The 16,475-nt window shown below is 32.8% G+C and overlaps 1 protein-coding gene across 3 annotated transcripts in view; it reads left to right on the top strand.

Moving 5' to 3' along the window:
- LOC109537128 (puratrophin-1) overlaps nt 1–16,475 on the top strand; it is a gene marked incomplete at its 5' end in the record, with an annotated part of 73,879 nt that overhangs the window by 51,864 nt on the left and 5,540 nt on the right. For all 3 annotated transcript variants that reach the window (XM_048665620.1, XM_048665619.1, XM_048665617.1), the window contains 8 exon segments: nt 5,421–5,676; nt 10,260–10,391; nt 14,572–14,850; nt 14,916–15,100; nt 15,163–15,317; nt 15,369–15,666; nt 15,721–15,873; nt 15,931–16,270. In XM_048665620.1, coding sequence (XP_048521577.1) covers nt 5,421–5,676; nt 10,260–10,391; nt 14,572–14,850; nt 14,916–15,100; nt 15,163–15,317; nt 15,369–15,666; nt 15,721–15,873; nt 15,931–16,270 — 1,798 coding nt within the window.

Below are 16,475 nucleotides of genomic sequence, written 5' to 3'. Positions count from 1 at the left end.
CACTATTGCTGTCAGCAAGCACTTCTAAAACATTCAAATTCGATTGTCTCTGCAAAACCTCAAAATAATCTAATTTGAACTAGTAAGCAAATGCTAGTAATAGTGAGGGCAAGGAAACAATTTTCGGGAAAAAAGTTCAAATTTCACATCAAACCTCAACAGCACCTCAGTTCCTCACTAACACCGAGACAAAAAAATGTGGAAGTAAATGAATGGAACGAAACGTGGAATCGAAGAATAAAAATCGTGTTACATAAATGGCAGCTGCAAGCAGAGTAATAAATGCCAGATCTGAATCAATATCTAGTTAAAAAAATGCTATACAATAGTTGCTTGGAGGTGTTAATAAAGACGACCATCGACCTCCAGTTTACTACTCTTCCGTATTTTTTCCATCGGCATATTATGTAGCATTCTTCATTATTGGCGAGAATAAATACATTCACTTGACTTAATTGTAGGTGTACACGGTTTTATTTTCAAAACACATTATTCAGCCGGGCATTGTTTGCGCGTTCAAGTAGTGGCTAAAGTTCATTATCTGTTTTTAAAAAAAATTCGTAATGTATGCGCATATCTTATCTTACAGTTAGACAGAACTATGGTAATAATGCAAAATTTTTCATCTAGTGGTGCTGGGTCGTACCTCAAGTAAGCTCGTTGGTCTGACGTTCGTCTGCATAACAGTACTGTAAAAATGTTAGATAGTTCGCTGAAGATATGGAATATCGGTTGGTCCATAAAGTCGCAGATTTTGACGCGATGACGAACTTGAAATAGTTTTGCATTTACGCGGAAAATTCACAATCGACCCAGACGGTGATAATAAAGTCATGTTTGCCTTGCATGACTCGTATGAAGTGCAGCTTTGTTTTGCACACTTTTAAGTGCATGACTATTCGAGAGTTTTCATCTAGTCAGTTCAAGGTGGATACAAATGGAGGTTCGGTAAGTCACGTTTTTATAGACAAATCAGATACTATTTTAACATTTGGAAGTTTGAGCGCGCGCAAGTAGTCAAGTGAGTGAACCGATGTCTTCTAACTGCTAGAGGAAGTCAAATAAGTAATAATTTTTCATAAAAAGTGTGCCATAAAACCGCGTTTTTTATTTCAACAATAATTACAATTCTGCCCTATTTAGATCTGTTTACTAAACATCAAGAGTTACAGTTTTAAGGAGCTTTACACTCTTAAACAGCAAATCTGAATGTATATTTTCAGCCGAAGGTTTTCGTTTCCACTAGAGAAATAAGCCTACAAAAATTGAATAAGTCGTCAATATCCTCTAACCTCGTTTCGATCAACAATCATTTTTAGTACACCAGAAAAAAATGTGGGTTTCCCCATAAAATACTGCTGAACCTTAAACATGTTTAACATTATCAAACACCGATTTGAACTGTTTCTATATCTATATATGTATGTCAAAACAAAAATGATGTGGTCTGACCGAAACACTCCTAGATTAAGTCTAAGTTAATCGATTAAAAAACAGCTGTTATTAGCGATAAGTTTAAATGACTTCGTTTCTTTTTGGCAATGAAATCATCACAAATGCAAAGTAATTGGTAGGTTTTTTGTTCTTTTCCAAAAAGCTGATTTGTAATTTGTAAAGCAGACACTTTTTCGGACTGTGCCTTTGCGCCTAAATAAACCTTCACAGTTTCACGATTTCTTGTTTCCTTTACTAGCGGTCCTCCAAAGGCCATTTGTTGAAGTTTATTACAATATTGAAAATTAATCAAGGGCTTCGCCCCTTCTGAGATGCCTGAAGTTTGAAAACGTCGTATTTCCGAAAAGGTTGAAAACATCACAGTAGAATATTAACCTTTTCGATAGCCGGTCTGGATCTTTTGCCAGTTAGGTTTTAATAAGAATTCCCAACTGCCAAAAAATAGAAGCCAAAAAGCCAAACATTCGGAACTCCGAGAGGCTTAAGCAGCGGATACCCCGGAATCTCGGATATCTATTATTTTATCTCCGGGCGTCCAGCGAAATTCCTAATTGCCGAGTAATAAAACGTTGAATAAATAAATAAACAATGAATTCTATAAACAATTTTTCAATACTTTATCCTGTAAAAAATATTTAAAACATCATTGGGACTTTCGATCGACAATTTAAATAACTGGCTTTGCCTAATTACACTTTAAGCAAAATTTCTTATTGTTTCATGTGAGAAGCGAAAATATTCTGGCAAACGTTGATCTTCCATCTTAAATCGATCTCCCTTAAATCTTGTTTCAAAACGTGTTAAACTACTTTAGACTTATTTTCTAACGTTCTAGACATTTTCTTCTTATCAAAATTACTTTAAAAATTTTCCATATATTTCAAAAATTTCCAAGTGTATATTAGAAAGTATACGAGCTTTTTTGTTATCGATCTGAAATCATGCTTTTTTTTCCACGAGTTTTCCACGAACTTTTGCGTTTTACCCCGTTTTCGGTTGAACGTTTTTCTATTTCTTTTTCGTTTCTTCGAATTCAACTTTCTATTAATATCATTTGGTGTACGTTTGCCTTGAGGTGTTAGAAATGCGAAAGCGCACAATGAGTTTCAGCTTTAATTCGATGAAATTTATGATCGACGACGGTTTTATGTCATCCCGAACAATATTGTAAGCTAATGAGGCATAAGGGGCTTTCTTTGGCAATTAAACGGCAGTTTGGTTAGCTCTTCTGGCATTTTCATAGGCGATTTATTTATAATCGTGTAGGTTCATTACCGGATCTTTCAAGTTGTCAACAAGTATTTATATGTATCTTCAGGTTAAACAGACACCATAATAATCTTTACCGAAAAATGTGATTTCAGTGTTTGTATTGTTGGGACTTACGACCAGAAAGATATTCAAGCCTTATGTTTTTCTTGTATCATTTTCCGTATCCAAGCAATTAATGATTATGGATGCAAATTAATTATGAGAAAATTTTCGGAGAAAACTTGTGACGAAATTTGTACATTAATTCTCACCGTACAGAGAAAAAGTGCAAACACAAGTTAAAACATATTTTTTTTATATCATTTTCAACTGTTTTCTGGGACTTACGACCAGAAAGATATTCAAGCATTTTGTTTTTCTTGTATCATTTTCCGTATCCAAGCAATTAATGCTTATGAATGCAAATTAATTATGAGAAAATTTTCGGAGAAAACTTGTGACGAAATTTATACATTAATTATCACCGTACAGAGAAAAAGTGCAAACACAAGTTAAAACATATGTTTTTTTATATCATTTTCAACTGTTTTCTGTTCGAATTTTTTTCTGCTTTTATTTCTAGAAACCACTTTAATGTCCCCAGTTTCTTCTGGAATTTCACATGGTTTTATGTAAATTTGAAATTTTATAAAAGCACCCGTAGCTTAAAGCTCTACCAAAAATAACCTGTGGACGTGACATAAAAAAAGTTACACTGATAAATATTTATGCCTGCAACGTGCTGGTAGACTCACCTTTTAGTCAAATGATTACTGATCCATTCTCACAAATAATCAAATGTTCACATAGTGAAAAAACTGACAAGTAATCAAAGCATTTAACATCAATGTGGCGGCGATATCTGAAAACACTTTCTAAACGGGTAGCGGAATGCATGCCACCCAAAAGATAATATGCCTGTAAATGTTGACGAAAATGCACAAGAAAATAAATGCCTTAATTACAATTATAAAAATCTTCTTAAAACTGATGTGCTCTTGAAAATAATGTAATTTAATAAACATGTTTGTTACAGTAAAAGTACGTTCTAACCGGTCAATTTAGACTAAGAAAAACGTGCTTGATTTTCAAAACTAACTACAATTTTCTTCATTGCTGGTTCTAATTTTTTACTTAGTTTTTTTCGTTTCCTCGTTTCCGTTTGAACATTTTTAAACCACTTTTTTCTGAATGCCCCATAAGAACTGCATTTAATTGGAACACACTCTCCTGTAATCTTAATTTCTAGTCATTTAGAATGACTTGTTCTAAGTGCCCTATTAAATAGCACTGTCGCTATCCAGTTTCTTCACTATAGTAGTGCTTTTACGTGTGCATAGTTATTGACCGAAGTTGCATATCGACGTGTTTTTCAACGGAAAATACCCTGAGTTTTTTAACTAAAAACCATGTGTCGTATTAACCACGTTGTGTAAGTCTCAATTTTAAATAAATGCTAAATAAAACCGAGAGTGTGCTTGATATACAAAAAAATCATAATTTGACTCAAAAAAGTGAAAATGTAATTGTTTCTAAATATACATGTTTGTGTAAATTACTGAAAGTCTGGAGAAATAATTAATTAGTTTGAGAAATTGTGCAATTTTCAAAACGTCAATAACGTAGTTTCAACCTCATTTAGGATATTTGGAAATGTTTACTAAATTTGTTAGGCAAACACTCGGTGCATTTTTTCACGAAAGATTTGCTACTTTTGATAATTACCCTCACATGACCGATTGGAAGATAATTAGCATATTATTTGTAATTTAAAAAAAGCACACTTTAACTTTTTCAGGACAATAATCTTAAAATAAAAAATGTACAACAATATGTTTACATGCAACACAAAATGTTTGTAAAATGCAAATTTGTAAAAACTCTCGATGTTTTTTATCTTATTTTACATAAAACAATTGGTGGTTTTAAAAGTGACGAAAGAAATCTGTCAAACAGAAAGAAAGACATTTTTTCTCTGCCTTCATAGAGGCCGCAAAGAAACTTATCTCAATGATATTAACTTATCTAAATGATCCTTAAAGTTCCACATGTTCAAGTAATCGTCTAGATTCTGCATAGCTCATCAGGAATTTCATTTTATCGGTATTCTAGAGAAGTCGATGAACTATTTATCTTTTTTGTTCGTAATGTTTTGCTGGAATTTTCGATTTATTTTCTTATTGTTTTGGCTTAATACTGTTAATTAATCAACCAGAGGATTTTGATTTACCACAGGCAATGTACGAATTTTATATGCATTTTTTTAATACAATTGTACTTGAAACAAATTATTTTTAAACATTAGTAAAGTGTTTTGAATTATTTATGTTAGTGACGCAGTGCAAATCAGGGCATTTTCCCGATATTTTCCTAAAACGTTTTAGCTTCTTAACTTATTATTAAGTTATTTATTATTATGATTATAGAATTGTTTCGCTTTCAGGTTGAATTCATTTTTACAAAGATAATTAAACCTGTAGGTTTAAGGCCCTGACTTGTCTTAGAAAAACTTTAATTTTTTTAAGGAAAAATGGTCTTTTAATATAGGTTTTGAAAAATTCTAACATGTGAATGTATGAATTGCTGCGAAAGTAAAGATTTACCTCTGCCAAAAAATTCACTCTATTTGACTCTATAACGCTGTCTGCATTCAGTGGCACAATTTTATGGATTAATATTAATAGAAAGTTATCAATTAAATGTATAATTTTCAGACAAATATCGAGAGCTTTGGACTCTGAAACAGTCCAAAAGCTGAAACGAGAGGGAAACAAGACTTTAACGAGCTTGGCCGAAAGAAGCCAATGGCTAGCTGGTAGTCAAGATGTTAAAAGAGGTACTTCGTTTGCTTATGACTCCTTCAATGCCGTTGAAAGAGTTACTAAGCGACTTGAGCAGCTCAAACTGGAGAGAATGGAGAGACTGAAGGAGCTGGCCAGATACCGGACACTACAAGAGGAAGCTGAAGAGGTAAATAAACCAAGTTCACCGAATCGAAATGAAATTTTTCAGTTTACTGTTAGAAAACCCACCTGTAAATGGTTTACATTGCACATATAAATGGAGTGCCAATCAAAATCCTTCCAGTCGGTTCTTCTGAATTGAAATGCAGTTATACGCAGAACTCTGGACTATATTTCCATATACGGGTGGAAATAGCTGCAATTTATACTATGAATTCCACGATTTGTAAGAAAATTGCATCTTCTAATCATCTTGTTGTCATGATAAACGCATAAATAATTCCGACTAAAGACTGGAACTGTCTATTTCATATTTACCGATGTTGCACAGGATGTTTACACGTTCGAAGCAAAAAGTGATACTGATTGGGAACCATTTACGGCTGATTGTCAATATGAACTTGTTTCACTAATTTGCTCTATTTGCTTTTATTGGCAAAGACATACGTTGGATGCCTTGTTGACAAAAAATGTGAGTACGACGGACTGATGTCGCTGCTGTAAAACTACCGTTAAGCTTAAACTTTCTTCAATTTCCTTTTTAATCAATGGTTACTGATAAGCGTCCAAAAAGAATGGAGGGTGGAAGGTATACACCTAACAACGGACAGCAGATAAGAAAAAATTCCATAAACATGTTGTTTGAACGTTATTTGAAAATTCGAATTCGATTAAGGAATAGATTCATGTAGAGGTTGCGTATTTTTTATGTTATATTATACTCAAGTAGATTTTGTAATTATTATTCAGAAATAATCTGTAATAAGGCCGTTGCAAAGCCGATCTCCAACTTTTGTGAAAAGAATCTCTAAGGTCCAACATTTTTGACTGCTTTAATTGGCCCACATAAAAATAATGAATGCATTCTCCTCCTAACGAATTATAAAATACATATTTTGAAATGCATTTAATTTGAGCGATTCTTGAATGTAATCGAGAAATTCAGAAAAACGCTTATCGATATATTGTGTTGACAAGAACAAATATAACATTAACATCGTCTAAGTGCAGAAGTCATGACTGAAGTTCTGAAAATATAAATAGTGCTATCGGTTCCCAGACAAGTTAACAATGGTAAAACGATTAAATGCAGTGCAATTTTCTAGCGAGTAAAACAGTTCGACACAAGGTTTCCAAAGGATGTGTGATAAAAATTACCAAGTTGAGTGAATTGATTTTTTAATCCAATTCGGAAATTGTAAGTGAAAAAAAAAGCGCATTAACACTATTAAAGTGTGCGTAAGTTAAATTTTGACTGCTTTTTAATACTAAATATTTTAGTAACACTGTTAAATTGTATTTATGTTGTATTTTGACATAGATTAAATATCTTCCAGATATTCCTTGATTCAACCCAGTTCTAAGCGCGTTTGGAATACGCAAACTAAGTTTGAAAATAATGTTGCTGTTTTTTTAATTAATTTTTTATTCTTATCCACATTTCAAAACCGACTGGAAATTCTTCAAATAGTCGGCAAATCACTAGGTTGCATAAATGCAACAAAAGACATTCCATTGTATTGCGCTAAAATCACATTTATCACTCCATTTTCATACATTCGCATTGTTTAACCAATTTCAATAAGTGATGAGTGACAGTGCAATGAAACGAATCAATACCGCTCATTTATTTTAACATTGTTCATTAACAATCATCGCGCAAACTTTCGGATGATTGATTAACATTTRTTGCATCATAAGACATTTAAACAAATAAACGTTCATTATTAATTAAAGGCCATCATTAACAAAATTTTCAGCGATATTTATTTAAGGATGAATAAWTATCGTAGACCGTTCATCGAGACGAAAAATTTTATTTTTGGTAATTAAAACAACGAGAAAGCATTAAAGTTTCCTATAAATCAATAATTTCAAAAATTTCGGATGTTGACATGGTGAAAATGGGGTTGATGGTTTCTGAATGAACTGAGATGGTAAAAGAGATTTAGTTCGCAGCTTTTTGCACAAGCAGCTCGTTTTCTAGGAAAACATTACTAAATAATTTGCGTTTTTATTGGGCACCGAATCACGAGAAATGTATTGAATCTTCTTAATCAACATTTTCTTTTAGATTCTCTCAGTTCCTTCGCTCTAGGATTTATAACTTGTATTAAAATTGTATTTTTATTAATTCTGTGACATTTTCGACTTGTTATGCAAACTGGGTTTAATTTAATTAATGCAAATTTAATTTGAAAGTGTCTATATCATTTTGCTATCTGCTTTGGAGAGAACTTTTGTCTCTCCATATGGTTGGCTTAGATGTTGAATCAATCTTATCAATACCTTAAGTAATTGAAAATTTGTTTGAATTTTATATAAATTTAATATGTTCAAGTTCCTATGAGTGAACTGTTAAGATGGCAAACTTTGATATTATTATTCAGACAACTTTTACTTTTTGCATCAAACTATTTTTATTTTCAAATCATTCATCTTATCACATGTAAGCAACCTAATTTCACATCGTTAGAATTCGAACAAGAATTTAAATGCATAAAGTGTTAGAATGATTCAACTTTCAGAATGTTCTAATTAAAAGAGTTGAATAAGTCTGCCAATTATTCATTCACTAGTTATAGTTTTTAGTGCAATAATTGGTTTCTACCCTCGAATTCTATTTTTAAAGGAAACCATACTAAATGCGAAATGTTATTGAAGTCAATAACAAATTAAATAAACGAAATATTAATTCAAAAAATATGTTCCTCTGCAAAAGATCTAGTCTGTTCTGACTCTGATTAATTAGAATAGAAATATTTGCAATATTTATCTAGTTTTGTGTCGTAATTTTGATTGGGTTTTAGAAGTTCAATTTTTTACATGTATTTATTCCCCTACAATTTAGCAGCCATTGTCTTTAAGTATTCTACTCTGAAGCTTTCGAAAACTTCAACATTTCAACGTGCAGAGCAAAGTCTTCTCAATTATTATTGTGTCCAGTTTTTTCCTGATACATTTCTGCTACATTAACAAAGTAAATTTTTATCGTTATTATAGTAATTTTTTTATCAAAAAAGCTCTAGGAGTTGTGACATGACATTCAGGCTAACGTCTTACAAAATACTTTAACTAGTCACGGTTCGAATTCCTACTATTATTTACCTCATAATTGGACGAAACTGATTTCCAATATGAAACGCGGTAGTAAGTTACAACGAAAAATGTCAGCTAAGTTTTTGCTTATTACCCTCTCGCCGATCTGTCGTGTATCTTCACAAAATAATCATACTTTAGCTAAAATAATAATTTTACATAATTACATGGATTAAGCTAAACCGGCGCACGTTTTGACCCTAAACACCCAAAGTAGAAAATCTCCTGCTTGATGTCGGCTCTGCCATTTATATAACTGATTAAGTAGGGCTTTTTAACTTAATCAGTCCTAAAGTAGTCACAGTCAATTAATTAGCATAATTGAGTTGAAAATTTGTCGTTTTTTAGGTTACTCGATTCATCTAAATCATTAATATTTTATTAGCAAACCATTTAATAACAAACTCATCTTGTATATCATTTATTTTTGCTTAAGGTGCATCATTTCAATTAATTGGGACGGTAGTTCATCTAATTAACCAGAGAACGCGGAAACAGACCGATATCCTTTAGATCCAAAAAGGCTTCTTCATATTATGGTTTCCATATTTTATTAGTCGTGACTAATTAATTTCTATATGGAAATTAATATGAAATGTCGGCTATTCTTCATCTATGTGAATGGGTTGTTTTCCGGATCGTTACTTGACTATCTATATGATGGTTGCTTTGAAGAACACTTCATTATTATTAAGTAAATTGAAGAATACCTATATTTTATTTCGAACTTAAGAGGAGTATGAAATGAAAGCGCCAGTATTATGTACATACGTAATTTACAGGGTGTTCGATGGTGCATTGGACATAAAAAATAAACAGGCGTGTACTATTTTTTAATTCTTATTCTTAATTGTGGGTATATAAAAATTTCCAAATATAGGAACTGTTGCTTTTTATCATTATTTTGCTAAAAAAGGCAAGTCAAAGTCCCGATATTTCGCCCCAAAAATGTACTGCGATATTAAAAGCCACACGTTTTAGTTAACTCTATCATGTAAGTTTCCTTCGAATCTCATTGCCAGCAAAGTTTCGATTTCAGCGTAGAAAACCAGATAAATCTTGATCTTTTCGTGTCGTTCTCTTTACGGTTAGCCTTCAGACCGACACATTTGTTAGTAAATTACACAGGTTCAAGGTGTCATAAATTAATCTAAAACTCATATCGAGACTTAGGTTTTAGCTCTCATTAAAAATAACTTGTTTAATTTATTCCACGTGAGAATAATATCTAAAAAAAACAGTTGGGTTTGTTGAACCCATTCTTGGTAAAGCCTGTACTACACTTTTCAAAAACAAGACAGATTGGGCCGAAATCTAGAAGAACTGAAGAGTTTCAGTCCTTCTAAAGTTACGCTCAACAATTGCAAACAGTTCATATGGACACTGAAACCGTCTTCATGTAGAGCATGAATTCCGCTAGAAATATAATATCTGTTAATCCAATCTCGGTTACCTATTGTTTCACCTCATTTTTATACGTTTTTTTTTCAGCTTCTTCAATGGGCGAAGAAAGTTGGAGATGAAACAATAAGCAGTCTAAGTTTACTTCTGCGTGCTTCGGGCGATTCGACTAGTGTTAAAGGAGTTGCCAACCGATTTGATGAGTTTTTCTTCATTGCATGGGTAAGTTCAAACAAATCACTGTTAAAACGTTATTTTTTCTTGTCGTCTTTCGGATTGTTTTTAATCTTTGAGAATCAAGGCACCGGTTTAGAAATGTGCAATTTACGAAGATTTTTTGTATTAACAAGCTGAAGTTGTGTATTTGACAAAAGTCGTAGATCTTTAAATCGTTTGTATATTTTTATATATTTAGATTCTGAGGTTGATTTTAGTCGTTTTGGATCGTGCATGGTATCGATATCATTTTTTTAGCTAGATTTGCTAAAAATGTTATTGCGTAGTTACAAGTAAAGCATAGGCTTCTTCTTCGGCTACACTTTCCGCTCCATAATGAGCATTAATGAAAATTAAACTGTTTCATAGATACTCGCCGTTTTACCCGATCAGTTTCTAAAATTTCAGGAATCAATTATTGTTGATTTTTACAACTTTTAACTTGCCGTTGTTTTATGCGTCCATTGCTTTCCACATTTCATCGCCTTTACGATGCGTACAAGAAGTCAAGCGATTTCAAGTCTAGTGATCTTGCAGGCCGTCAAGTCCAGTCCACAAAGTTTCGTGTAAAATTCCAAGAAACGGATGATTTGACCGCTTAAACAGTCACAAAGTATGTAAGAGCATCAAAATTTTCAAAATATCTAGCCGATACTAGTAAGTATGTTAATTACGTGTTTAGGTACCGTGATACGTTACGGGTGTTCTAAAGATGATTAAACCTGGAAGATAATGGAAAGTCAGTTAATTTATACAGAATTGAACGATAGAAAATGATGAAATATTAGAATGAATGTGAATTAACAATATTGGGCTGGATTAATCAGGAACCAACCTCACTTTAACGTTTTCTCTGATATTGCTGGAAGAAATCTAAAGTGGAAATATGACGCAAATCGTTGAAACGGTACATTTGAGCTACCACATCTAATACACACGATGAATCGAAATGCATATGTGAAAATGCTACATAAGGTGCAATTTAAAAAAATGCTGCTTTTACTAACTCATTTTATTACTCTACACCACGCTGTATATAGGAAGATTTCCTTGAGCTTAACAACAACAAGCACAGACACACTCCGGTCGGAAAGTTTGATTATTTTCACTCTCCCTTCAACCGATGATCTTATTTTCAATAAATAAACAAAATTGCAACTTTGAAGCTGACACTAATTAGTGTATGGACGCATAACGACTTCCTAATTAAAGGTGGTTAGCACACCTTAAAGCACGATTTGAATGGTCACGATGCAAGACCTGCAGAACTACTAGATGAAGAGTGATGCTTATTATTAAAAACACATCATTTCAGTGTGTATTTTGGCGCAAATTATGGAAATTGGCCAGGCGCGAAGTCATTTTCCTTAGACTGGGATGTAAAGTTGTTACAGGTCTTCGAAATTACCATTTGTTCTGTGCAATAGAAGGAAAAATAGATAATGTGTTTATTAACGTTGCTTAAGGTGGGCGAAACTTTTACATTAACTCTAATGAAGCTGCACTCACTTAGAGGAAACCCACCGAAGAGAGGCGCGTGATATTCGATATAGTAATGATATTCCAGTGATTTGTAGTATGTTGTTTGACTTATTATCGGTTAAAAATTTTGAATATTACATATTTTTTCAGTGGTAGATTTTTTTACTTTTTATTGCCCCTGTTCGGAACACTTGGCCTTAAATCTTTAAAAAAATGAACAGATGGGCGAAAGTGCATAAAACACTGCTTCGATTTTCAATGACTAGCGATAAAGTGAAACCACCCAAGTCCACAGGACAAGTCAGCAATTTTAAAGTCGTAAATATCAACCGTAGGTTTTATTTGTCTAATATTGTTTTACAAATTCCCCAGCGGCTGCCTTGTGGCTACTTATTGTCTCCTATATTTTGCGAAAGTGAGTACCGACCAGTCCCATTCCATACGACTTAATCAAATCCAGTACTAAAATGAAATTTATGAATAGGCTTAGTACTAACGTGCTAGTAAAGTACCCCCCACGCTCCATCTTGTATTACCTCCAGACATCAACCTGACAAAAGAGTATTATGCAACAGAAAGATGGAGCATGAATTTTGCAACACTTTTATCGTCCAATAAAGACTCGGATTTACAATGTTCATACATGTTTAACTGCCAACTCTTTTGGACTGTAGGAGGTCGCTATTGATGGTAGTTATGGACGAAGATCACAGTAGAAGTTGGAAACGATATTCATTACTTTAGCAAATTGATTATGTTTAAAAAGTTTGTTTTCTTAAAGTTGGAATGAATCTAATGAATCAGGCAAAGTGACTATATTCAAGCGAACACTGGGAGATTTTAGATTCGGACAATTTTGCTAATGTAGATAAAACATTGAAAACACCTCTAAAATAAATGTAATAATTTGGCAAATAATGGTAAATAAAAAACCAATAAAAAAATTATATTTGGAGTTGATAAAACCAATAAATTAATTGTTAAAGAGAAATTCCTTTAGTTGTATGTTTCTACTAGTAACTTACTTAAACGAAATCTACATATTTATTTCTTCTACATTCTCATTCTTGAATGAAAAATTAAAATAAATTTAATTTTATGATCTTTCAATATAATCACGAGGTTTAATATGCTTTTGGTCCAAGATCAGCGACCAAAAACTTCTAGTTATATTTGGTATTTTTGCAAGTTCTACTAAGACGTGAAATAACTCAATTTTTCATATCAGTGTTATTATTGATAATAATTGTAATTTTTTAAATTTTTGGCGCATTTCTTAAGAAAAAAATTAGTTTCCGAATAATTGTTTTTGATTATTAAAGTGAACATTATTATTCGTTATCTCTTGTACGTTTTATTAGATGATGAGGAGATCTGCAAACTGCAGGTCTTGTCGACCAAAACGGAGTTTGACATGGAAAATTCGATGAAAAAAGGTTCTTTTCGATAAGCCTTGTGAAATTTTCCATTCTGATATTTTGGCTTTCAAATTATTTTTCAATAACTAAATGCTCGATTTTTCTTTTCTGAATTAACTTCGCTCCTAAGTAAGTTAAACTAAAGATAACGCCTAAATCAAAGTTTTAAAATTTCACTTAAATCTGGCCGTGACTGAACATGTTAAAAACTCAAATTCAATCTTAATTGCCTTGTTTTTTCTATTATATCTTTATTAATTGTGAATAGTTTAAAAAACGCGACAACAAACTTGTTTAAAATTCAAATGGTTGCAATAATTGATTTTTCAAAAACCGCGTTCTTTGTAAATCACTCTATACAAGGTGTTTCCTAATTGGATAAAAACATTTTAGAGGCAAATTCCTGACCTGATTTTATGTGAAAAAGTTAATATAAACATGAGTAAAAAATGCTTTGTGCCGATCTACTAATTGTTAAAATTTACAAAATTTTATGGTTTATTTTTTTTTTATTTCCAAACCATGTTCCAGCCAATTTGGTATACGATTTGCTCTATTTACGGGTCATTAAAAGAAAATAAATTAAATTAGTTACTTAGTCAGTGATTGAGATATGGCTGAGTATCATTATTTCTAAAATAAAATCTAGATGGCCCCGTAGAAAACTTTCTTTAGGCAATTTGTACGTAAACGTATAAGTTCTTAATAATTGTTATCTCTTATGTTGTTTTTATCTATTTGCTCTTTTCTAACGAGTAGAATCACAAATTGCAATAATTGTTCTTAGGCAGTTCATTTTCCAAAATTATGAAGAGCGCGATAAGACCAAACAGATCAAGAAAACGTAAGAGATAACTTTTATTGAGAATCTAAATATACCTACGTTGTTTCATGAACCGTTTTTTAACTAAAAACGAATTAACTAAACTAATTTTTCTATAGGGCCACCTAGATTTTGTTTTAAAAATAATGTTACTCAGCCATATCTCCATCACTGACTGATAACAGAATTTCACTTTTTTTACACTCACGTAATTAGAGCAAAATGGTATACAAAATATGCCTAGAACATGTTACATAGAATGGAAATTTAAAAATAAAAACTATAAAATTTCGTAAAATTTTACAACGTGTAGTTCGCAAATGAAGCATTTTTGACCTTATGTTCGCATTAAGTTTTTCTGATAAAATAAGATCAGGAATACGCCAATGAAATTTTTGTTCTCAATTAGGAAACACCGTGTATGTGAACTTTCAGTAGTTAATTCAAACAATTTCTTTTTCAGAAACAAATCGAGAAATCGATTGACCTTATTGAAGAATGCAAAAACATTAACGACACCAAAGGGCAACATCTGAAAGAAGTTTGCAACAGCATGGCAGGTGAAATGAAGACTTTCAGAGAACATCTGGAGGAAACCAGGGAACGGATTGAGGATAGTTCGAGGTGTTTTTTACTTCTGGAAAGCTGTCACGACATTTTGGACGATGATAATGCGGAACGAGAAGAATTTTTTAAATTAGCTGAGCGAAGCGAAAACGAAAAGTTACATCAGTTGTGCGAGGTAAAACTTCTCAATCCTAAAGTATAACTATGACTAATTCAAAACGGTGTGGATTTTTTTTAAAGAGTGCAAAAAATGCAATTTCTGAGGCAAATCAGCATGATCTGCCTCCAGACAAACCAACCGACCCCGACAAATCGCCACCATATTCCAGTTCGGAATTTAGTGCCTCCAGTACCCCTCAAAAGTCGCAAAACACGCAAATAAGAAGACGATCCGTGAGTTCGATGGCTTATATCTATCACTGCAGGTACTATTCTCTTTTTCGAATATTTAACAGTCGATGAACTGCTTTGTATGCAATTATTTTAGTCATCATGCTGCTGGTGAATTATGCAATTGCTGTGAAAGTGATACGGAAAATACCGTCTCATACAAACTGAAGAAAAGGTATATTCAAATGCACAATTGCCATTGCCAAGGAAGCGCCAAGGAATTGGAGAGGAAAAATAGTGGGACATTAGGAGGTAGTGGGAACAATATTTTTAATATTTTTTTTACTTTTTGATTTTACTTAGGAATAAAAGAAGAACGTGAAAGTGTGGAAAATCTTCTGGAAAAAGTCGACAATCTGGACAGCAAGTGTCGACGATGTGATAGTGGTCTGTCCACAGCGGATAATTCCGTAGGAGAGGAAAGTTCTCATTCATATAAACACTCTAAAAAAACTCTACAGAGAATGTGTTCGTGCCAGTATTATAAGGAAAGTTGTACAGTGTGTAGTGGTGGAAGCTCTAGTGGCGGAAGCAACCAAGATAACACGGATAATCAGCAAGATAGTATTATTGAAGAAGGAAGTGATAGATATAATAAGAGGCAAGTTACCCAACTAACGATTTACCTAATTATTCTAATTGATGTACAACTCAGTAATAGCAGCGACGACATTGAGGACGATCCTTATTTGGAGGAACGAAGGAAAATTCCACCAGTCCCTGCAAACAATCACCTTTACTGCCATGCTTCTACGCTTGATTTGCCATCGGATGCTTTATACAACAACATGGAACCAAAAACACAAAAGTATAACTTTTGCTATAACCCAAGGTGTTATTACTAAATATAATTTCTTCCTTCCAGAACCCTTAGTTACATTATTAACGAAATGATTGAAACCGAACGGGACTATGTGAAATCCCTTGACTACGTAATAGTCAACTACATCCCAGAACTGCAACGCGAAGACATTCCTCAGGCCCTGAGGGGCCATCGAAACACCGTCTTCGGAAACGTCGAGAAAATCTACGAGTTCCATAGGCACGATTTCCTGGGGGAATTGGAGGAATGCGAGAACAATCCCCTTCAAGTGGGGCAAATTTTTTTGAAATACGACAAACGCTTTTATTTGTACGCTTTGTACAATAAGAACAAGCCGAAGTCGGATTCATTGATGTCGGAATATGGATCGATATTTTTCAAAGTGAGTATTAAACTTTTGTAAATGTCTGCTGTTGCTTGAATTAAACTTCATCCAATCGTAAAATTTTCCAATTATATTATGAAAGGGAGTTTTACCGTTTTTCCTTCCATTATTTTTTATACTTCATTGCATTTTTGCTCGTTGGGAGAAGTAAGATTTGTTTATTACTCTAAGAACTATACTTTTTCTGTTCTCTTTATACGGT

Source organism: Dendroctonus ponderosae, unplaced genomic scaffold (genome assembly GCF_020466585.1).
Source record: "Dendroctonus ponderosae isolate FM_Combo_2020 unplaced genomic scaffold, Dpon_F_20191213v2 Dpon_F_20191213_4, whole genome shotgun sequence".
NCBI lineage: Eukaryota > Metazoa > Arthropoda > Insecta > Coleoptera > Curculionidae > Dendroctonus > Dendroctonus ponderosae.
Note: the sequence above shows the minus strand (reverse complement) of the source record. Positions and strands in the feature narration are given on the sequence as shown.